This window comes from Phacochoerus africanus, chromosome 15 (genome assembly GCF_016906955.1).
Source record: "Phacochoerus africanus isolate WHEZ1 chromosome 15, ROS_Pafr_v1, whole genome shotgun sequence".
Lineage (NCBI taxonomy): Eukaryota > Metazoa > Chordata > Mammalia > Artiodactyla > Suidae > Phacochoerus > Phacochoerus africanus.
In genome coordinates this window covers 16765517-16789964 of record NC_062558.1, presented here as the reverse complement: position 1 = coordinate 16789964, position 24448 = coordinate 16765517, and the positions used below count along the sequence as shown (strand labels likewise).

Here is a 24448-nt window from a genome sequence, read left to right as displayed (position 1 = left end):
TGTAAACACTATGCACGTAGTTGCCATGGCAAATTCAAGTTTGCTCTTTGGAATTTTCTGCGATTTATTTTTCAGTATTTTTGACCCACAGTTAGTTGAATCTTCAGATGCAGAACCTGCAGATATGGAGGGCTGACTCTGTGTGTGTGTGTGTGTGTGTGTGTGTGTGTGTGTGTGTATGAGAGAGAGAGACAGAGAGAGTTAGAGGGAGAAGGGGAGAGAGAGACACCGCTCTGTGAAATTCAGTGAACCGTCCCTGGTTCCCTGAGTCTTTATCCTTCCAATTAGAAAAAGGCTTCTGGCAAAATTATTCCTGCTACAGTTGTTCCAAGTAGTTTTATGTAGTAAAATAGTTAAAGGCCCTTTCTTTAGCCACTATTAGAACTTTGTTTACTTACCCAACAGTTAATTGTGAATTGTGGAATGCCTTCCATATGCCACAGTTCAGCCCATTTAATGTTTTTCTGAATGTTTTAGCCATATTAGAACTGGACAGTTTTCAGATTCATTTATACAATGGTTTCTTCACAGCCAGTGAAATAAATCTCTTTCACCAGAGGATTTTTTTTGTTTTTGTTTATTGCAGCCACACCTGCAGCATATGGATGTTCCTGGGCCGGGGTGGGCGGGGGGTGGCAAATCAGAGCTGCAGCTGCGGCCTACACCACAGCCATGGCAATACTGGATCTGAGCTGCATTTGCAACCTACGCTGCAGCTTGTGGCAATGCCAGATCCTTAACCTACTGAGTAAGGCCAGGGATCAAGCCAACATCCTCACAGAGATTGTCAGGTCCTTAACCTGCTGAGCCACAACAGGAACTTGCACCAGAGTTTTAAAACGGAAAATAAACCAAGATTGAAGTCATGAAAAATAGGCCTTAATACCATCCCTAGCTGACTTCATCTCATAGCAACTTCTCTTCTACCTTGGGTTTCTGTTAAAATATGAAAAGTTGTATTTCATTCCCTTGCCTGAGTTAAGTCAATAATATTTAATTCAGTCAGAAAACATAGTCATGGTAAGCTTGGGACCAAGCATTGTAGATTACCCCTGAGTAAATACGATGAAATGCTCCTTTTGCAGATGCAAGTATTGGCATTACGATGAAAACCTGCTCACGGCCAGCATCGTCATTGTCTTCCATAATGAGGGGTGGTCAACCCTCATGAGAACAGTCCACAGTGTAATTAAAAGGACTCCAAGGAAATACCTGGCAGAAATCGTGTTGATTGATGATTTCAGCAACAAAGGTAATGGCTATGGAATTGACATTTTGTCTATAAAATGAGTTAATTATAAATGATTGCAAAAAAATGTGATTTCAGAATAGTCTTCAGAAATTAATAGTTAGCATCTGTTGAGAGCCTTGCTTATCAAGTTGCTACTGTGCCAAGCTCTGAATGTGAATTATTTTGTTTAGTTCTGACAGTAGCCCTTGTGATATTGTTTACCTTTATTTTACACTTGCGGCTCAGAGATGTTAAATAACTTGCCAGAGGTCACAGAGGTAGTAATTAACAGCCACATCCAAATGTAGAGGCTCATAAGTCTGTGTATTTAACCACAGTCTTATACCACTTCTTTGGGCCTTGTGTTTTATAAAAATTTAACCGTAGCGGTAATTTATTGGACCACTTAAAAAATGCAGTGGCATATATATATTTATCTTAATGCCACTCAAAGCTCTGTCCACAGTTGTCAGACTGAATTCTATACCTATTGAGTAGCTCATGTTTTGTATTTGAATGATGGTGCAAATATTTAATTTGACCAGAAACCATGGCCTATTTTTATTTACAAAAGAAAGTACCTATTAAAGATAATTTTTTTCTATATTTGATTTAGAATATTGAATAGTAGAAAATTGTCAGGGTTTTTAAAATCCTTTCCAAGGAGCAAGCTCTATCAGCATTTAGGGAGGTGTTTGTTAGGCATGGTTCAACTTGGAGAGATTGAGCGCTGATTTTTCCAGAGAAGTGAGCTTTTTTTAAGTTAACATTTTTTTTTTCTTCAAATAGATCCATTGTTGTAAGCTGAATATATCTTCTTAGTGACATAAATATCAAAAGATAGGTAATGCTATAGCTCAGATCCCAAATCAGTATGTGATTGTATTACTGAAACCTAGATCACCGTATTTATATATTTTTCGTTGCTTGTCACAGAACTGAACTGAAACCTTTGAAAATTGACCAAAGAGCTCAGGCATCTCAGTAACAACAGGATATTTGCTTTTTGGCAAATGAGTTTTGCAGAGAATATTTATGTACAAGTAGTGATATCACTGAACATAATGTTAGGAGTCAGAACATGGGCAGCATGAAAATATCATTCAAATGGCTTTACAGAAGCTTCCTCTAAAACTTCATTTAGAACTCTCACAGTCTGATAAATCTCTTCTGTTTTTGCAAGGACATGACCAGAATCTTGATCTGGTACACATATGTTGGCATGGAGAAGAAGTAGAAATACGACCTACTTACTTCTTTTCTCCCTCCTCATTGTGCAACTAATCACTTTTTTCAGCTAATCATTTTTAATTACAGCAGAGAATGTATAACTTTTAAATTTTTCAGTCACATCACATGTCTTTAATTTAGACTCTTGGTTGCAATTTTATGCAACAGGAATATTTTCATTAAGAATACTAGTCCTCTCTCAAAATAAATACTCGAAAGTATGTTTTCAAGTGATATTGTTGATATTAACCATGTTTTAGATTTAGCAAAACTTAAATCTACAAGAATAACTTGCAGAAATCCCATTTCTATGATTGTATTGATTTTAAAAACGCCTGTGTTACTAATACAAGTAATAGCTCAACATAGTCTTAAAAAAAAGTAAAGATACACCAAAAGGTGTTTCCCATTCTGAAATCTTACTTCCTTGCTTGGCCTAAGGAAAGAAGAACAAAACTGGGAGCTTAGAGTTTCCATTGTGGCACAGTGGTTAACGAATCCGACTAGGAACCATGAGGTTATGGGTTCGATCCCTGGCCTTGCTCAGTGGGTTAAGGATTCGGCGTTGCTGTGAGCTGTGGTGTAGGTTGCAGACGAGGCTCCGATCCCGAGTTGCTGTGGCTCTGGCGTAGGCCGGTGGCTACAGCTCCGATTCAACCCCTAGCCTGGGAACCTCCATATGCCACGGGAGCGGCCCTAGAAATGGCAAAAAGACAAAAACAAAACAAAACAAAAAACTGGAGCTTAAGTTTTTTGTCGACTTTACTAATTTTTTTTTTTGTGATCAGTGCGTCTATTGTTACAAACCTCTAATATTAAGCCTTTTGTAACACAATTTATGTATGTACGTATGTATTTTTGGCTTGTCCGCCAGAAATCAAACCCCACCACAGCAGTGTTTCAGGCTGCTGAAGTAACAACGTCAGATTCTTAAACTGCTGTACCACAGGAGAACTCCCTCTTATAACACATTTTAAAAGCAATTTCATGTAGGGTCTTGCCTTTGGTGGGGACTACCTGTGGATAGACGTATGAAAGGTCTTTCATAACTCTTTCCAAATTCAAAACAACCTTGACATCTGTCAGCCCTATCCTCAGTAAAATTATATAGTGTTTGGAAAAATCTTACTAGAGGGAAAACTGGGATTGTTTTCTTTCCCCAGTATATTCAGTATGTAAAGCTTTTTGTTTTAAAGACAGAATAGTTAACTAATGGATATAAAACCCCACAAAAGAGCTAGCTGTTCCAAACCTTCAGGTTTTTGGAAGTTACAGTGTCTTCAAAACCTCACGGTCTGGAGCCTTTGAACAGAGAACACTCCTCTCCACTGGTGTGTTAGGCACTGGGCTGCTGGGATCTGGAGACACATCCTACGCGGTCCTACCTACCGGTCTCAGGGAAGGTGGCTAGGGGAGCACTTTGGCTCACAGTGCACCTCGTTTCCACCCGCCTCTCGTTGGCCACAGCAAGTCATGTGGCCTACTGTGCGCAGAAGTCAGCTTAACTAGAACCTAAATTTAAAGAGCAGACCATTAACTCATTTCTGGCTCTAACAGTTTATTTTAGATTTGTTTAGATCACGTATCCAAAAAAGGACCTAGTGCAATTCAGAAGGGGCTTTTTAAAAAAACAGTTTAGGGGAGTTCCTGTTTGTGGCTCAGTGGTAACGAACCCTGCTAGGCATCCATGTGGTTCAATCCCTGGCCTCGCTCAGTGGGTTAAAGGATCTGGCATTGCGGTGAGCTGTGGTATAGGTTGCAGATGGGGCTGGGATCCAGCGTTGCTGTGGCTGTGGCATGAGCTAGTGGCTACAGCTCTGATTCAGCCCCTAGCCTGGGAACTTCCATATGCCACAGGTATGGCACTAAAAGACAAATAAATAAAACATTTAGGACTGTACCTAGCTTAAAAAAAAAGAAAAGAAAAGGGAGGTAAGAGCTTTTTTTAAAAAAAAAAAACATATTGAAGGGAAAATTGCCAAGAGTTTTGCAGGGGGGAGGGGATTGTAATTTCAGTGTAAGAATTTTATTTATAATTCTCATTAAAACTGGATACCAGAATATAAAAAGGAAAATTTTCTCTTCTGAGTATTGAATACCCATGTGTGGGTGTCTGGCTAATTATAAGCTCCTTAAAAATGAGTAAAATATTAAGCGAACAGCCTAATTTGCCCATTTAACCACTAGCTTGCCACTAAATACAGCTATTTTTTAATTTGTTTTTGTATTCATGAGCCAAAATTTTAAACTACTTAAAAATAATTTTTGTGTCTTCAAGAAACATTTTTAAGGATCCAGGAATTAGTTGTGGCTGTGATGAGCCAATTTCATGGGCTTACAGTGATACAAACAAAAACTGTTCTCTTGTAACTGGGAAGCCAAGATGGAAACTTTGGCAAATGTATCTTGTTTTTGTAACACAAACTTTTCTGTCCCAAATTGCAATATATGCATACATATAACTATATATATAATACATATTTATTACGTAAGTTTGTGAATATTTATAAATATGTACATAGACACACACACACACATATATACACACACACTTATTGATGCTTAAAATACAGAGAAAATGGGGTCTTTTATTGTTATTTGCCAACTTGATGGGAACTATATTCATCACCACACCAAGACTACACCTTTCAACACTGATTGTAGGGAAAGGATGGATCAGAAACAAATGTTAATACCCTACACCCTGTGTGATGGTGGTGCAGTCATGTAATGTTATTTACAGGCGATGCATCTTTAGAAATCCTGAACCATTGCTTCTGCCAAAAGCATACAAACTACTGTGCCTGAAAGCTTCTAGATACGATATTTTAACATGTGATTTTTTTTTTCAGTTTTTGTGTTAGTTGGCATAGTCATCATTTATTTAATGTTTAGAGAGATGTTTGTTAATTCTCAGGCTATCTAGTTCTCCAGAGGCATATTAAGCTCAACATTTAACTTGAATAATACATTTTACCTTACTTTCCTGGAGTAAACATTCAGTCTGATCTATGTAAAATTATTGACTGCCCAAAGTACCTGTTGTTGCCAAGCCTTTTTTCTTGAGAAAAATAATTGTTTAACTGGTTTATAGATGTAAGTATAATTTGTAATGGTGAATGAATTTTTCATTCATAGAACATTTAAAAGAAAAACTGGATGAGTATATTAAGCTGTGGAATGGCCTAGTGAAGGTATTTCGAAATGAGAGAAGAGAAGGTTTAATTCAGGCACGAAGTATCGGTGCCCAGAAGGCCAAACTGGGACAGGTAGGAAACATTTGATACCTGTAATAGATATCAACATTTTGGATTTAGTAACTAAAAGATCATATACATTTTTAAATACACCTTGAGTTTTTAATTTTTTTAACTGAAATGAAAATGTTGGCTTAAACAGAAAACTTAGTGTCATAGTTGACTCTAACAAAGAGTTTGTATTAGCATCCAATTTTAACTTGTATGTGATAGATGATGTGCCATATACGGGGAGTGTTTTTTCACCCTGCCTCTCTTTTTGAAGGTTTTGATATACCTCGACGCCCACTGCGAGGTGGCAGTTAACTGGTATGCACCACTTGTAGCTCCTATATCTAAGGACAGGTAACATGCTCTTGCTTTCTTTCTTTCCTAGTTGAAAAGTAAACCTCTTCCTAGAAGGACAAATAATATTCTCATTCTTCTGATTTCAGTTCCATTCAGGGTATCATGTTGTGTTTTGAGTGTTATCTTTCACTAGTTGTTTCCCTGGGTGGAGCTGGACCTATCCTTGGGGCTGATTTGGATGCAGGCAGTTAGGCATCTGAGCCTAGGGCATCTGAGCCTAGGGCATCTCCCTCAGAATCATCTTGTGGTTGGGTTACTGAAGAGACTTTCTCTAGCTCCAGAAGCTTTCTCTAAGAATAATAGTAATTGCTCACTCCACTTCGGTAACATTCGAAAGACTTGAAAGAACATACTTTGAAATTATGCCTATTGTTTTTTTATGCCCTTTGAAATTGTTATTTTACATGGTAAGGACCAGCTGTTTGTTATTTGTGTCAAGGCCCCGAGTTCCCCTAGGACCTTTAAAGTTTAGAAGTGGATACCTGTGCTAAGGAAATGGGTTGATCGCCATTCCATTTACACAAGGTCTGAAACAGTGGACAGCAGCACTGGTCTCCTGGTTCCCAAAGCCTTCCTTGTCATCAGCCCAGAATTCTGACTATTTCAGAATCTAGAAAAAAATAAGGCAAATCCCCATGGCAATGGCATGAGTCAGAGGAAGAACTCTGGAGGGTTTAATCATCAGAGGATTTATCATGAATGATTTTCATGTGCTCTTTGAGTTAATGCTCACAGCAACCCTGTAAGATACATTATCATTAGCTCCATTGTCTTGAAGAGTTTGCTGAGGCTTAGAGAAATTAATTGATTTGTCCCAAGTCAGACAGCTAATAAACTGTCCAACTGAGATCTCTCTGGGACACGTTCCACTGCATACTTAGAAATCTGAGAGTCATGAGAAGTGAGAAAGATAAACAGCCTTTATCTTCACCTCTCCTGCTGCAAACTGGCAGTCCTGGGGGCAGTGAGGGGACAGCTTCCCACAGGGACCTTCCCCTGGCCGGTGGGAATCCACAACACCTTCCCTCTGTCAAAATCCGAAGCCCCATAGACTTTGCCCTTGGTTTCTAAACATCTAAAAAGCAGCTTAACATGGCCATGAAAACCTATAATCTCCATTTTAGGAAATACATTTTGAAATCCTTTCTGATAAAAGGAGCATTGGGACTAGCAGGGCACCAATTATCTTTGTAGAGTTGGCTGTACACCTAGTTAGTCATATAGTGCCAGCATTTTCATAAAGCTCAAAGAAAAGGTAATTGTTTGCTCCAAATTCTCAGGCCACTATTTAAGTTTTTTAGCAGATTTTGAGGGATTTTTTTCTTGTTTTTTTAAAAAGCAGGAATACAGTACAGTAAGCTTTTCTTTTTTTTTTTTTTAAGTAAAAGAAAAGCTGGCTTTTTTGCAATAAAAAGCAGGAAAAGAAGATCAAGTAAATGTACAGAAACAGTTTCATAATAACTGTTCTCAAAGAAGCAGAAAGCAGCGAAGACTTGGGAACACTACTGAAAGTGTAGCAGGCATTATCTTTCTACACACATACACACACAGTCATTTTTAATGTAGGGGTCAGGAGGGAAAATAACAGGCAAGGAAATCTGGTAGATAATGCAAGGTTACCAAGAGAACATTGCCTGTAGGACCAAAGTGAAAGTGAGGAAACACTGTTAAATTAAAAAATATGGCTCTTTGTCCCTGACATTTGCCCAGAAGCCAAGGAACATCTCCTCTCTCCTTCCTTTATGAAACCAGCCTCCTTGACTCTTCAATGCATTTATTCACTTCTATTTCCCATTAGGTATTAAAGTCTCTGGTGGGGGGTGGGGCAGGGGTAGACACCACCCTGCCCCCAGTAAAAAGAGATAACACACAAGTTTCCTGGTGGCTCAGTGGGATAAGGATCTGGCATTGACACTGCTGTGGCTCTGGTTACAGCTGTGGAGCGGGTTCAATCCCTGGCCCAGGAACTTGCACATGCCTTGGGGGCGGGGGGAAAAAAGATCATACAGCTAGGCTTGTTAAACTAGTCAGATTTGGTTTCTTAAATGCTTTTTCATTTTCTGTAAATGTTTCAGAACTACATGTACTGTGCCTCTAATAGATTACATAGATGGGAATGATTTTTCCATTGAGCCACAGCAAGGTGGGGACGAAGATGGCTTTGCCAGAGGGGCCTGGGACTGGAGTTTACTGTGGAAACGTATTCCCCTAAGCCACAAGGAAAAGGCCAAGAGAAAACATAAAACTGAGCCTTATCGGTAAAGATTACTGCTTCCTCTTCTTATGTGAAATGTTGATCTAAGTGCCTTCTTTTTTTTCCTTCCCCATGTATTCGTATAAACATGTGGGTCCGTACGTGTCCTTCCATTTCATCTTTGCTGCCATCATCAACACAACACAGAACCATTTGCACTGTGCCGATTATAGATGTCATAAATGGCAACACGTATGAAATTGTACCCCAAGGGGGTGGTGATGAAGATGGGTATGCCCGAGGCGCGTGGGATTGGAGCATGCTCTGGAAACGGGTGCCTCTGACCCCTCGAGAGAAGAGAATGAGAAAGACAAAAACTGAACCGTATCGGTAATCACTAAATCACTTACCTGTTTTTCTTTTCTCCAGCTGGCACTAACCTATTAACCTCTTGCCAACCTTAAAAAACAACAACAAAAAAAAAGTATTATTATTGAAACTGTACCTGCTGTCTCAGATTCTGAAACGTTTTCTTTCTTTGCTCCATTTCACACGTTTAAATTCACAGTGATTGCTTTTTCCTTAAAAGCAAGCTCCATTTGGGGGTGGGCATATATTTCATGGCATTAGTTCCAAATACCAGTGGAAAAAACAAAGTCTTTTGTCATCCCGTCCTAATGGACTGGACATGAGATTTTGTTCTTTTGACGATCACGTCATTCTGTAAGTTTAAAACGTGTAAATTACTTACAGTCCAAGTTTTATATCCACTTCGATGCCTTGGGGGTAGTGTTAACAATGAAAGGCTGCGGCAAGAGTTTTTTTCCCTCCTTTTGTTTTATCTGCTAACTCTTAAATACTATTTTTGTACAAGTTAAAGTTGATGAATAAAAATACATGACTTTGGGAAATGTTACATAGAATCCTTTATTACTTCATTCTCAGAAGAGTACTTGATTAAAAGGAAACTTTATTCCAAAATCAGCCTTTCTCCCTCTTGTGGCTCTTCAAATAGAACAATTTATGCTACTCTCTGCTTTTGGTCTTTTCACTGGAACGTTTTACCATCTTTCAAAAGAGTGGCCCCAAATGAAATGTTTGCTTAAATGTTCCTGTAAGCTTCCCACTGTGTCTGATTTTACTTCTCTGACCTTATAGTTTTGCTTTTGGTCTCTCTCCCTGTAATGCTACTGATGATGTTCGACTCGATTTTGGAAAGGTGTCTCCATACAGAAAGCTGATGGGATTTGGGCACATTGAGATGCCAGGATACAGAAATGGCAAACATAAGGAAATTTTACAACTTTTAGCTTTTTCGATGTTTTTCAAATTTCTTTTTAAAGTTGTTTTTCAAAGATTGTCCAGGAACATACTGCTTAACCGGACTCACAAATAATTCTGGGGAAAAAAAGGCAGGGGAGTGATGACTACATTTATATTTCTGCCAGTTTCGTAGGCTTGCAGAGAAAAAAAATTTTTTTTTCCTTTTCACCGCCACACCTGCAGCATATAGAAGTTCCCAGGCCAAATCAGAGATGTAGCTGCCAACCTATACCACAGCCACAGCAACACCAGATCTGAGCCACATCTGCAACCTACGCTGCAGCTTGTGGCAATGCTGGATCCTTAATCCTCTGAGTGAGGCCAGGGATTGAACCCAGACAATGTCAGGTAACCTGCTGGGCCACAACAGGAACTCCAAAATTTGTATATGTGCGAGAAAAATTTAAGGAAGGTTTTTCTTTAAATAAATCACTGATATGCATGTCAAGGATACATTTTCAAATGTGTACCAAGTGGGAATGTATTTAAAGATTAAAAAGACATAGTTACTGGAGTTCCCACTATGGGACAGTGAGCTGGAAGTCCCACTGCAGTGGATTATTGGGTTCGATGCCCAGCCTGGTGCAGTGGGTTAATAAATCTGGCGTTGCTGCAGTGGTGGTGTAGGCTCGTAGCTGCAGCTCAGATTCAGTCCCTGGCCCAAGAACTTCTATATGCTGTGAGTACAGCCATTAAAAAAAAAAAAAAAAAAAAGACGTAGTTATAATAATGTTAAGTGACAGATAAATGTGGCCTGAAAATATAACCAAAAACATAATAAGGCTGTTTAGTGAGTTAGGCAGAATACTTTAAGAAGAAGAAAAGCCTTATGAGAGAAGGATTCTCCCCTGATGTGATTTCCCTTTAATATTGAAAATGTTGCTTGGTTCGTTATTTATATAATATTTAATGAGTGCTTACTGTATGCCAGGCACTATTTTCTGGGGATAAATTTTAGAGAGACATGTTTGTGGCACTTAAAATGTAGTGGGCAAGAGAGAACTTGAACAGTTAACTACAGGAGTGGCTCTGGAGTAAGTGTGATGAGTGGCGTGAAGAAAAACAACAGGGAAGTTCCTGTTGTGGCTCAGCAGTTATGAACCTTGACTGGTATCCATTGGATGCGGGTTTAATCCCTGACCTTGCTCATTGAGTTAAGGATCTGGTATTGCTGTGGCTGTGCTGTAGGCTGGCAGCTGCAGCTCCAATTTGACCCCTAGCCTGGGAACTTCCATACGCGGCAGCTGCAGCTCTAAAAAGCAAAAAAAAAAAAAAAAAAAAACCACAGTGTTCTCAGAGCTTATGGCAAGTGTCACTGAGGCTGAGCCCTGAAGGATGGGGAATCAGCCAGGGGGTGGGGGTGGGGGGCATTTTAGGAGAGGGACAGCGCCCATGAAGGCCCTGGGATAGAAGGGAGCTGGTCGTGTTCCCAGCAAGGGCAGAGCAGTGAAGCAGTACCTGGTGTGTGACAAGCCTCAGATGGGGCAGCAAAGAACAAATGACACAGTCAGGGGGTCATTGCACTTAGTCCAGGATGGCAGCAGTGATACTGTGAAGAAGTAGAGTCAAGACGTGTGTTCGAGGTAGAGTCAGTAGGAATTGGTGATAGATTCAATATTAGCTGTGACCATGAAGAAGCTCTACTAGCAGAGTCCACCTAAGAATCGTATGCAGTGATAACTAATTGTTTGGGGGTGGGGGCAGGGAACAGGGTGAAAATTCTAACTCAGTCTAACGATGGCAGTGTTGTCCCTAAAAAGTACCCAGTTCAAGATCCCATTCAGGTACCCCACAGATCCCTCTTTGACATGCCTGCCTCCCCTACAAGGTAAACAGCTCTAATTCTCTTTTGTCATTTCTGTGCTACATCTAAAAACTCTGAATGATCTGTGGCTGTTCCACCATGATTTACACCCTTATATGGCAAATCCCTGGGCTATAAAATTTAAAAATGAGAGACTACTTCCATAGTGTATGATTTCACTCATCCTAGAATGAGTCATGAATCATTGTGGGAACAGTTAGCAGACCACAGGTACATGGCTCAGTATTTTTAGGAGAGAAAGGGAAGATTCTGTTTTAACCAGCTCTCAAGGCTTAGTTTTTAAGTCAACAAAGGAACCAAGACGCCCTCTGATGGCGAAATGAAGTAATGTTCTAATTTGTAATGAACTGTAACATGATTGTCAGTTAAAAATTTTAGTAAATTCATTAAGAAATTATGAACAGATTGTTTTTTTGAAGGCTTTATAATTTCCTAATGTTTGGCCATCAGTTCTGCCTCTTCTATGCATCACTGTGTGTGTGTACTGTATTCTAAACAGGCTTGTGGTCTGTTAGTGAAGGGATAGCGGGGGCTTGTCTTGATAAGTTATTGCAACATTTCTTCTCTGTAGGTCCCCAGCCATGGCTGGAGGATTATTTGCCATTGAACGAGACTTCTTCTTTGAACTGGGTCTCTATGATCCAGGTCTCCAGATTTGGGGCGGTGAGAACTTTGAGATCTCATACAAGGTAACATTTTGTTTACACATCGTCAGTTTTCTAAGCAGTTACTGATTCTTGTGAATTTCAGATAAGGCTCATTTCTTTGGAAAAGACTTTTTAAGGCATTTCTCTAAATTATAAGGAATGACTAACAAAAACATTTGCCTTTTGGGGAAAATAAAGCAAAATCCAAGCTCCAAATTTAATATATGTTTACATGGCTCAGCTAAAAATTGAGGCCAACACATTTCAGATATAAAAATACCTCCCCTCCTGCCCTCCTCCCTGCCCCCAAAGGCTTTCCGTCCATTGGAGCCTTTTGTTATAGGAGCACTTGGGGGAACCTGCCTGTATAGGAGTCACCTGACCGTCCACTGATGAAATGACCCTTGATCACATAGGACAAGGTGATTCACGACAGGAGTAGATCCCAGTGACCGTGTGTCCTCAGACTGACAGTCCCCACCCTCTTCCCAAAGAAAGGAGACCTGTGCTCCATTTGAATGGAAGGGATGTCCATTACCTCTTGTCTTAGTGTCCAGCTCAGCACTGTGAGGGACAGAAGAGCAGCTCTGTCCTCGCTCTCTGAGAACTTAGTCAATGAGCAATGAGAATTGTGCCTAAATTCATAGCATGGTCAGAAGGTAGAAGGATGTTCTGCTGGCATGATGAAGCAGCAGCATCATGCAGAAGAAAGTGTCCAGCAGAACTAGAAAGGTGGGCGTGAGATACAGCGGACACTTCCATGCAGGTGGAATGAGGAAAGGCAACAGACTGTGGACAGCAAAGTGCTGCAGAGACAGGAGCTCTGTCTACAGAACCTGGCTGCATGAATCAGACAGACATCCAAGAAGATGATGTGGGCAAGTGACTATGGAAGAGAGCCTTCAGAGAGCCTTCACAGCCAATCTGAGAGGTTGCTGCTCAGTTTAAGAGGCAGTGGGGGGAGCCACATTCAGAGATGTTAGGAGAGAAGAGCATGCCCTAGAGCGTCCCGTCAGCCAGTGTGATCTCCTGCTGTAAATAGGGGAGCGTGGGATCGAGGGGAGCCAGTTAGGTTGTTAGGAAGTCACCAGTAGCAGGGGGTGGGGAGAGGGCAGTGATGCACAGCATAGGTACGTCTCCAGGTTAGCCGGGAGCCTTGTTGCCTGAGCTGCTGGGCTCAGGAGGTGCCCCAGTGCCATGTGTGACCCACTTCCCAGGACCTCTTTGTTAGTATGTGAGCTCGAAAAACAAGGTTGTTTTAGGTTCTGGTTAGTTTAAGTTTCCTGAGGACACCCAACCTATTTTAGATTTTAGGTTGATGTTTACAAGGCAGATTTGGCATTTGAAACAGCCGCCGCGTGTCTCTCCCTGACAGATCTGGCAGTGCGGGGGCAAGTTACTGTTCGTGCCCTGTTCCCGCGTGGGACACATCTACCGTCTTGAGGGCTGGCAGGGGAATCCTCCGCCCATCTCCGTTGGGTCCTCACCTACTCTCAAGGTGAGTCTCTCAGCTGAAGGGGGAAGAGGTGGGGGGCTAATATTTATGTGCCGCCTGCCAAGGTGGTCACTTACATGTCACCTCGCTGACCACGGTACGTCTGTTAAGCAGACACGCTGTTTCTCACTTTTAACTTGGGCTGGACTTACTCATGAAACAGCTTCTTGTTTTTTAAGGTTATTCCTTGTATGCCATTCTGATTAGAATTCTCATCTTGAATGTTCTCTGTGAAAATATCTCAAATTTTTAAAACCTGACACTGTGTAGGAAAATACCAGCTTCTATCATTTAGACGTGAGTAAAACACTATTTTTATTTGATATTTAACAAGTAAAGTACTGTGTAGTAAAGACTCAAATTTTTGAACAGTGCTTGCAGAAGTTTAATATCTTTTGTCCTTCTAACCTGGGACAACCAGAAAAAGTTCACACAGAGGCCACAGGCCCCACTGCTGGCAGGAAGAAGGCCTTGCTCCTTTGATTGGGCTGCTTTCTTAGACTAAGAGTATGTGACTGTGGTACCCTTCCTTTTCTAGAGCCCTTAACCAAGTCAAAAGCAGAAGGAAGTCTGTTTTTGGCTATAGATACAACTTAGGACAGTTCTCCAAAGAGAAGAGATAACAGACTAGGCTTTAAAATTTTTTCACTAGCCAAATTATCCTAGAAATGGCCAAATGGAGCCCCCAGCTATGACAGAAGCCAATATTAAAATTTCACAATAACACAAAGATAGTACCTGACAGCCTTGCAGGAAGAGAACCTGCCCTTGGAATCAGACAGTCACCAAGAACTGATGGAAAGTCAGATTGGCTCAGGAAGGCTGCACTGCAGGGAAAAGGGTTAAATCTCTGTCAGATTAACTGAGGCTCGGGAGTTCCCATCATGGCTCAGTGGAAACAAATCTAACTGGTGTCCATGAGGACGCAGGTTCGATCCCTGGCCTTGCTCAGTGAGTTGAGGATCTGGTGTTCCTGTGAGCTGTAGTGTAGGTCACAGATGAGGCTCAGATCCCAAGTTGCTGTGGCTGTGTGATCAGCAGCTGGGGCTGTGATGCCACCCCTAGCCTGGGTACCTCCATATGCTGCGGATGCAGCCCTAAAATGACCAAAAAAAAGAGAGAGAGATTAACCGAGGGTCCTATCAGCCCCCAGGAAACACAGCCTTTTCCAGCGCCCTCTGTCCATTTCTGTCTGTCCCCTCCACCCCTCCAGGGCTGTTCCTCCAGCCCATGGTTCTTGAGCTGCAGACCTTTATGGCCAGCTGCCTTCTAGAACCTTCTCTTAGATGACCCTCAGATGTTCCAGACATGGCCTGGCTCTGCCTCATCTATGCCTTCTGGGTCCAGGCTTCCCCTCACCAGCACAGGTGCCCTGGGTGCCCCCTGGGTGCTCACTCCCCTGCTCCCTGACTCTCCACCCTCACTGCCACCCCTCCCCCCAACATTACCCTGAGAACTGAATCTGGTGTCTGCCCCCTGCTGAGACCCTTTGGATGGTTGTCAGCTGACAGATGACGTGCAAAGTCCTTAAAAACGAACATTAGTATTACTAAAGCTAACACTTCCTGAGTGCCGCATGTGTACAAATCTGAATACTTTGCACAGATTAACTTCTTAATTAAACTCTTCTTAAAATGAGGAAACCGAAGAAGCTTTTCTCAGTGAATCCCAGTTCCAGCTGTGGTAATGAACATCTTTCAGGACTCCAGGTACACCGTGATTTGTCATATTTGCATCGCTCTTTGCTCTGAGTTCCTGTCCCTCCTCATTAAGCACCGCTTGGAACTGAGCCCTTCCCCCTCCCTTCACAAGCAATGAAGTGCTCTTCCCTTTTGTTGCTGTAACCTTATCTGCATACGCATAATTCTTACTGTTTGTGAGCACCTGGGGGACATGGATTGTGTCTAGTTTTGGATGGATTTGCAAGAATTCAAAACATGTAGCAATAATCCTGTGTTCTTTTAGGAGACTGCAGCTTAAAACTTTTCTGAAGGCACAGGCTTTTGCAGCAACATACCTATGGCAGGGTGTTCACCCTGTGATGGTTAATCTTGCGGCAGAGAAAAACTTTAGTCTGAACACTAGATGTTCCTGCAGCGGTCAGCAACCAGCCTTTTGTAGTAGCAAAGCTGGGTTGGGAGCTCAGCCAGCTGTTTGGCTGCCTGTGACCTGTGCTGCTTTCTCACTGCAGCAGAAGAGATGAGTACTCACAGAAGAAACCTTGTGGCCACCAGGCTGAACAGACTGACACTCAGAACCTGTTTAGAGCTTGCTCCCACGAGATGTTCAAGCTAGGGACCTGGCTGGGTCTGTACTGAATCCATCACATAGATTCACGCCTGTGTGGGCTTGTTGCATAAAATAGCGAAAGTTCGATCTTTGTCAATTATTACCTGTCAGCCTATTTGATTGTTCTTTTTTAAAATTAATTAATTTTATTTTTAGGGTTGCACCTGTGGCATATGGGATTTCCCAGGCTAGGGGTGGAATCAGAGCTGTAGCTGAAACCTATGCTACAGCCACAGGCACAGCAACTCAGGATCCAAGATGAGCTGCATCTGCAACCTACACTGTAGTTTGCAACAGCACAGGATCCTGAACCCAGTGAACAAGGCCAGGGATTGAACCCACACCCTCATGGATACTAGTCAGGATCTTAACCCCCTGAGCCACAATGGGAGCTCCCTATTTGATTTTTCTTTTGTTGCTTTTCAAAGTACACCAACTGGGGAAAATAGCCACTCATTTGTGGGCTGGAGTGAAGTGGCTCTGCTGTACTTCACCAGACTGGCAGCACCACTTGCAGGAATGGGTTTATCAAACAGGGCTGTTGTGTCTCCTGGTGGTTTCTGACATGAAATTCCAGCAGCACAGTGCTCAGAGGAGATTGTTCTGGGGGAAGGAGGCCCACTGCCAGCCAGGCTCCCTCAGGAACCCTCTCCAAGCTCAGCTCCAGCAGCAGGAGAAAGTATATTATCATAGAGTGTGTGGCCTTCAGCGCAGTGATGCCAGATTCTGTGCCAACACTCTTGGTTGAACATGCGTGATACTGACGTGTCAAGAATCACAAGCTCGCTTGTGTTTGCTATTTAATTAAATATTTGGGCCTACTGAAATGAGTTTGCCCTATGTTGGTCATATTTCACATGTCTGAGAGAGGCTGTTTATGACAGTATGGATATTTTGATTTTTTTTAAATGATGCAAATTTTCGGAGTTCCTGTTGTGGCACAGTGGTTAACGAATCCGACTAGGAACCATGAGGTTGCAGGTTCGATCCCTGGCCTTGCTCAGTGGGTTAAGGATCCGCCGTTGCCGTGAGCTGTGGTGTAGGTCACAGACGCAGCTTGGATCCCCCGTTGCTATGGCTGTGGTGTAGGCCGGCGTCTACAGCTCCAATTAGACCCCTAGTCCAGGAACCTCCATATGCCTTGGGAATCAGCCCTAGAAAAGGCAAAAAGACAAAAAAACAAAATTAAAATAAATAAATGATGCAATTTTTTTTTCCAGAACTATGTGAGAGTTGTAGAGGTCTGGTGGGATGAGTATAAAGACTATTTCTATGCCAGTCGCCCTGAATCAAAGGCATTACCATATGGAGATATTTCTGAGCTGAAGAAATTTCGAGAAGATCATAACTGCAAAAGTTTCAAATGGTTCATGGAAGAAATAGCTTATGATATCACCTCACACTACCCTCTGCCGCCCAAAAATGTCGACTGGGGAGAAGTGAGTATCAGCCGGTGTTCAGGTCTCAGGGGGGGTGTTTGGAGGCTGAGCTTCGGGAAGAGCAGAGGAAGGTGCAGATGTGGAAAGAGAGAAGAATTTTCAGGGGAAGCTGGGGGAAAAGCTGACTGTTAACCTCCCCGCCTTTCCACCAGACGGTTATCCCACATCACCTCCAACCCAGGTCCCTCCTCTCAATTCCGCCTGGAACTGCTAGCCCTGCCCCTTGGCCAACTCCTGCCCACCCTGCCACTCTCCCCCGGACATTCCCACATTGAAGCCTTCCCCTGCTTCCCCACTCAATCCCAAGGCAGTCCTGCCATCTTGCCTCATAACTCAGAGTTGCTGTCTGCAAGTGTCCCCAGGCCCTGCTCGCCACTGTGTCCCAGTGAACCTACACGGAGTCTCACGTGCAGTAGACACTCAGTGACGGTGACCATAACTGAAAACATTTCAAACCAAAGGTGCTGGGAGTTCCTGTCATGGCTCAGTGGTTAAGGAACCTGACTAGTATGCATGAGGACTCGGGTTTGGTCCCTGGCCACGCTCAGTAGGCTGAGGATCCGGTGTTGCCATGAGCGGTGGTATAGGTCATAAGATGCCACTCAGATCCCTCACTGCTGTGGCTGTGGTGTAGGCCAGCAGCTACAGCTCCCATATTCGACCCCTAGCCTGGGAACTGCCTTGCATGGTGCATTGAACATTGCCCTAGGAGTTCCCGCTGTGGCACAGTTTGATCACCAGCATTTCTGCAGCGCTGGGACACAGGTCTGATCCCTGACTGCTCACAGTGGGTTAAAGGATCCTGCGTTGCTGCAGCTGCAGCATATGTCACAACCACAGCTCGGATCTGATCAATGGCCCAGAAATTCCCTATGCCTCAGGGCGGCCAAAAAAGGAGAGAGAGAGAGAGAGAGAGAGAGAGAGAGAGAGAAAACGCCCTGAACTTTCAAATCTGTGAACTTTTGCTTAATTATGTTTTCATCAAATAGTGTTTGGGAGCCTGCTAGGGGCCAGGCACTCTTCTGGACAGAAAACACGACAAGCAAGGACCTTTTCCTTAGGGAACTTGCATGCTAGTGGTGTGGGGAGAGAGGGAAACAGAAAAAAAATGTAATGGCAGGAAAAGCTATGAAGGAAACAGGCAGTGTTCAAGAGGACTTAGGGACCAGGTGAGGGGGGCTTCTCGGAGGAGGTGACGTTGGGTCTGAGATCTGGATGACAAGGAGCCAGCAAATAGTAGGGTCAGGAAGGGCTACTCCAAGTAAGGAGATGGCTCAGAAGGCCCTGAGCCGGGAGGGCTGTGTGTGTTTGATGAGCAGAAAGGAGGAGATGGGGCGGCAGAGGCGGCATTCCTCCTGAGGGGCGGGAGGCCTTTAAGCTGAAAAGTGACATGACTTGATTTATGTCTTGGTTTTAATCACCCTGCACTGGGGATTCAGAGAGGAAACAAGGATGCCAGTTATGAAGGGGGGTGGTTCCTGTAAGAAGTGACGGTGAGCAGTAGCAGTGGCGGTTGGGGGACGTACGGCCAGACAGCACACACTGTGCATCTGGAGGCGAGTTGCTGGCGGTTGGTGAGTGGAGGCTGTGGGCCAGGACGTCTGGTTTGTTTTTCATTCATGTAGTGGGTTAGGTGGTGGCCACATGGGGAAGTTGGCAGAGGGGGAACGAGGGGAGGACAGGTTCTCCTGTGAAGGGCCCTGGGGCTCCCTAGCCAGGGCTGTGCGGAAGATCTTGGTCCCAGAAAAGAGGCCACGTGTACATCTAAAGACAGGTATGTGGCCCCAGCAGCAGGTAGATTGTTTCGTGGAACTGAATAGGAAGAAAGAGAAGAGGCCGGGATTGTGCCCGCAGCCCAGCACTGAGGCGTGGGGAAGACACACACTCTCTCTCTGTGTTCCACCTCCATCTTCTCCCACAGAGGTTGTGCTTATTTCCCAGCTGCACCCCAGGCCCCGGAATCCAACAAGTTTTTCTCTGTGGACAATGACTAGGTAGCGGGGCCTTCTAGGTAGGAGGGACGACTCCCTGGTGAGCCTGCCCCACAGGTGGTTTCAGAACCTCCATGTGCTGCTGGCTCTCAGACGCCACTGCAGGCTTGTCCCAAAACCGGGATGGTATGTCCAGCTGCCCACAGACGTCTGCACTTGAACTTCAGTAGGCATTCCAGAGTGTCTCCCCTCCCCAGCCACCTGTGTCCTCTCACTTCACATCAACTCTAGAACTGGCCCTTCCTCACTCTGCTCTATGCCTCCGCAGCTTCCTGCCTCCCTGGGCCTGTTCTCTACCCTGCGCTCAGGCTGCATCCCCCTCGCTCAGAGCCTGCAGGGAAGCCCCTTTCTGGTGGCCCGGCCTCCCCCGCCGGCCAGCCTCCTGGTTCCACTTCCGAAGGCCACCAGGCCTTCTGTGTACCTCGTGCCCGTGACACTACCCGCTGCTGCTGGCTCCCCTTTCCTTTTTCCATGGTTCTCACATGGCACTAACACGTCTTTTAGGGCCTTTCTTACATCTGTTTTTCCCTCCCCAGAGCGGAAGCTCCCCAGGGCAGGACGTGTATTCTTTTTGTTTGGTGGAATAGCAGGGCCTTCCGCAGCCTGACACAGCACTCACGGAACAGGCTGTGAGTGAAGCAGAGTGTGAGTGAGTGGACAGCTGAAGTTTTTCGTCCTCCCTCTGCAGCCTCTCCCAAATACATCTTCACGTTACCCTACTGCTCTGCCCCTGCTGCTCCTATGCTGGGACAGCCTCTGGAGCCTCCACATCCTGATGGACACTCAGCCCCTGCCTCGCTGCAGGCTTGCTGCTCTTCTAAAGCTCTTCTTGCCTGGGTGCGCAGTCAGTGCTTGCTGACCGAAGGGATGAATAAAATATTTTATCCAAGTACCGTAGTAACTGATAACTGAGGTATAAATCTATAATATTTCCAAAGAGGAGAAAGGTTATTTTTGTAATCAATGTGCCTTCCAAAGATGGAAACCCATGTTTGCTGCACACCTAAGATATCCAGTCAGAGAAGCCTCCCGCAGCCTCTGCCCCCCCACCTCACCCCCACCCTAGGCCTTGCAGGCCACTGCCAGGAGTGGGAGTGTTGCCGCCAAGTTCAGTTCAGTGTCTGACCACTGCAGTCAAGTCCCTCTGCTCAGTTTGCTTCTCATTCACATGAATGATCATGAATCTGAAATGGTACTAATGGTATCTTATTTTTCCTTCTGTGGTATTTTATCGAAATCTACAGCCCAGGACCCTTAGTTGGAATGGGGCCATTCCAGGCCATAAGTGATTTCAGGGGTGACTGCTCTGAGCTCCTCCAGGACTGGCAGTGCAGCAGTGACCTGGCAGTGCACGTACCCAGCCGTCCATGTGCCCGCCAAACTTAGCACCAGGCTCACCGACACCAATGCTAGAGGTTATTAGAATCTAAACTGTTGCCTGCCTTGTGGTTCTTTTTCATCTTTTCAGATCAGAGGCTTTGAAACTGTGTATTGCATTGACAGCATGGGGAAGACTAATGGAGGCTTTGTTGAACTGGGACCCTGCCACAGGATGGGTGGCAATCAGGTAACAGCCGCGCGTCACCAGAAAATCCATCTGCACTGGGAGCCGCTGAGCTGCTGAGCAGAGGGTTTAGTCTGACTTTTGGTTTGATAATTGTGTTGGTTCAGTAAAATGTTCTGTGAAAAACTGGCAGTGCTAAAACATTTACTTAAATATATTACTTAAGCAATATTGGTTTTCACATAAACAACCAGAAATCTAGAATTTATGTCTTATGTAAGAGATTGGAATATATTCTGGCATGAGTATATACCTCTGTAAGCCTAGCTTCCTAACAATTTTATTTGCAAATATTGTTCAGTATTCCACATTTCCCCTGATACCCTCAGATGCTATTGCCAGTAATATACATGTCACTAGTATATTTTCATATTTCCTATGTGAGTATTTTTACTGTCTCTAATTTAGATTGTGAAACATTATCATTTCATTGTCTTACATTGTTGGTACATAGTAAATATATTAATGACTCATTCTCTAGAGGCTCAAGAGCATAATCCTTCAAGAGTTAGAAGGGGTCTTGGAGTTCTTCTGTAGTGCAGTGATGTAAGGATCTGGCATGGTCACTACAGGGACTTGGGTTACTGCTGTGCTGCAGGTTTGATCCCTGGCCCAGGAACTTCTGCATGCTCGACCAAAAAAAGGAAGGATCTGAGAAGTTCCTTTCTTTGGATTTATAGTTTTGAACATATAGAAACATGATAATGAGGAGTTCCCGTCATGGTGCAGTGGTTAACAAATCCGACTAGGAACCATGAAGTTTTGGGTTTGATCCCTGGCCTTGCTCAGTGGGTTAAGGATCCAGTATTGCTGAGAGCTGTGGTGTAGGTCGCAGACTCGGCTCAGATCCTGCATTGCTGTGGCTCTGGTGTAGGCTGGTGGCTACAGCTCCAATTAGACCCCTGGCCTGGGAACCTCCATATGCCGCGGGAGCGGCCCTGAAAAAGGAAAAAGACCAAAAAAAAAAAAAACATATGCTAAAAAAAAATAGGATAGTCATTGGCTTTAATTATACGAGTTGTTTCTTTTTTTGTTTTTAGTGTATATCAGCAAAGAAAGTGCCTGTTATTTTTTTTCTTTCTTTCTTTTTAAATAGCTTTTCCGAATCAATGAAGCTAACCAACTCATGCAGTATGACCAGTGTTTGACAAAGGGGGCTGATGGATCAAAAGTTATGATTACACACTGTAACCTGAACGAGTTTAAGGAATGGCAGTACCTCAAGGTATTTTGCATTTCAACTCTGAAATAGATGGTTTCGTTTTAATAACATCTACCATGTGGAATTTAGACATATAAACCTTAAAACCTGCAATACAATTCCACACACACTGACTTGCATTTTCTCCTCTCACTTAGTCATTTGAGGACTAATGACCCATCGTTCCATGACGAAGCATCAGTTTTATTCTTTGGTGTAGTATTATCATGGAAGGAAGCCAGACATTGTCCATGCAGACCTACTGCTAATTTCAGTAACACAGGGAAACAAGTGTTCTCTGAGGCAGTCATCACCACTCTTCTAATATAAAATCTGATCTTTTAAACCTAAATGAGTCATTAAAATTGTGTGTGTGTGTATATGAAAGTATATATCATATAATAATATATGTATATTATATATACATATGTGTGTGTAGGTGTACTCATAGGTACATATATATGTTACATAGAAAATATTGCATTTATTTTTGCATTTTATTTTACTGATTTTAAAAATTTTGCTGCCTGTTGTCCAGCAGGTGGAGATAGAGATGAACAAATAACATGCTGGACTCGGCCTCCACAGCTTCTCATCATGGCTGTTTGCTAAAACAACAGGATACATGTCACCTGTTGCATGTTTTAAAGGTCACATTTAATTATTTGCTTGATTCTGTGGAACCGTTTTTCTTTTTCAGCTGTGAATATTCAAAGTTCTGTGCCATGTTGAGGATTCCAACATACTAATGGTTTTATATGTAATTTTCAAAGTCTAGACCTGGCTAAAATAAATCAGTTTATTGTAAAACAAAAAATTGGGGAAGATGCCCCAGACTGAAAGAGCCTGGCAGCCCTCAACCTTCTCTCCACATCTCACATCATTATCATGCCTTTCCTGTCGGCAGACACTTGTTTGCCATGTAGTAGTGATAGTAGTGCTATTATGACTTGGCCAAGTGAGTGGTCCCATCGTGCATAGATAGTTACTTTGAAGTCCTAAGTGCATGTCAGTTGCTGACATATTTCTGATAGCTGACAGGTTAGGAAGGAGAAGATGAACATAAACCTCAGAGAACAAAGCATTTATTTCCACAAAGAAAGATAAATAAAAGCAATAAAGAGTAGGGGTGAGTGAGGACAACATTAGTAAACTAGTGAAAGAAGGTTGGCAGCTGCAGAATGGCACAAGAAGAGATGGACGAAAATGGAATGTACACATCTTAGATATTTTAAAGGGCATAGCACTGAATATCCATTTGTGCATCAGATGTTACTAAATATTCACTGGGTGCCTTCAAAAAATAGCTCAGGCACATCCTTCTCTAATGGCAGAGAAGGAGAAATGGCAGAAATAAAAATAAGCAAAATGCAAAAAGACAGCCAAAGAGAGATTAATGGGAGGAGCTATTTCTGATGAGTCTCATGTAGAAAGCATCACTGCTCCAGATCTTAAGGCATAAAAAGGCTAAATGAGAAAAGACGTGGCATCAAAGTGTAGAGAGTTCCAGGAACTGTGTTTGTCTGGTTCCCTGAGTTGTTCTTCACAGGAAAGTGCATAGCACATTGTTTTGTGGTACTTGGGGATCAAGTGACATTAGTTGAGGATCACAGTGATAGGAAACAGTGGATTCTTTCAGGAGAGTAATTCTGGAAACATTGTGAAGTTTGGACTGGTGAGCAGGCACCCAGTCTCTGGACCCCTTTACATCCTTACACACCACTGACATGCTTCCCAGACAGATTTGTTAAGGAGGTTACAGTATTTCCTGAAGTGGGAATTAAACCTGAGAAATGTGGTGGGTGTTTATGTATGAATACTTGTGATAGTAAAAGATCATAACCCAATTACATGTTAACATGAATAACACTTTTAGTGAAAAATAACTATTTTTCCAAAAAAGTGAGAAGAGCAACCTTGTTTCATAGCATCACAAAGGCCTTTCATGTCTGGTTGAAGGGAAGACATCTGGATTGTTATTCTGCTTCTGCATTTAGTTTGAGTACTTGAGGAAATCCAGCCCCACAGAGACAGGCAGTTGGAAAACGAGGGGTGATTTGACAGCCTTTTCAGATAATTGTGATTGTTATTCTTCAGTGCTACACAAGCGTGTAAGTGGTGTTTCTTAAAGTTATTTGCAGCATAGAATCTGGAATCCCATCAGTGAACATTTTGTCCTGTGTTGCATTAAACCACTGGTGTGTCTTACACTTTGAGTGGATCTTTTCTAACATAACACGTTCACTGCACATTGGGAAAATATTGGCTCAGTAAGTCATGTAGCTCTTCCAAATGATGGCACATTTCATCATAAAATGCCAAAAAAAAAAAAAAAACCGCAAACATAACCACTGATTTCCATCAGAAAAGTCTTTAAATATTGTGAAGCTGTCAAGTTTGTGGTGATGGATACA

General features: G+C 43.1%; 1 protein-coding gene across 5 annotated transcripts in view; it reads left to right on the top strand.

The window, feature by feature from the left end:
* GALNT7 (polypeptide N-acetylgalactosaminyltransferase 7) overlaps nt 1-24448 on the top strand; it is a 119010-nt gene that overhangs the window by 91102 nt on the left and 3460 nt on the right. For 2 of the 5 annotated variants that reach the window (XM_047761403.1, XM_047761405.1), the window contains exons 3-11: nt 1086-1252; nt 5600-5730; nt 5984-6063; nt 8468-8650; nt 11980-12097; nt 13431-13553; nt 17060-17278; nt 20738-20836; nt 21930-22058. In XM_047761403.1, coding sequence (XP_047617359.1) covers nt 1086-1252; nt 5600-5730; nt 5984-6063; nt 8468-8650; nt 11980-12097; nt 13431-13553; nt 17060-17278; nt 20738-20836; nt 21930-22058 — 1249 coding nt within the window. Of the gene's footprint in view, nt 1-1085; nt 1253-5599; nt 5731-5983; nt 6064-8141; nt 8325-8467; nt 8651-11979; nt 12098-13430; nt 13554-17059; nt 17279-20737; nt 20837-21929; nt 22059-22572; nt 22685-24448 lie in introns of all 5 variants that reach the window. The other 3 variants (XR_007132295.1, XR_007132294.1, XM_047761404.1) reach the window with 3 other exon arrangements.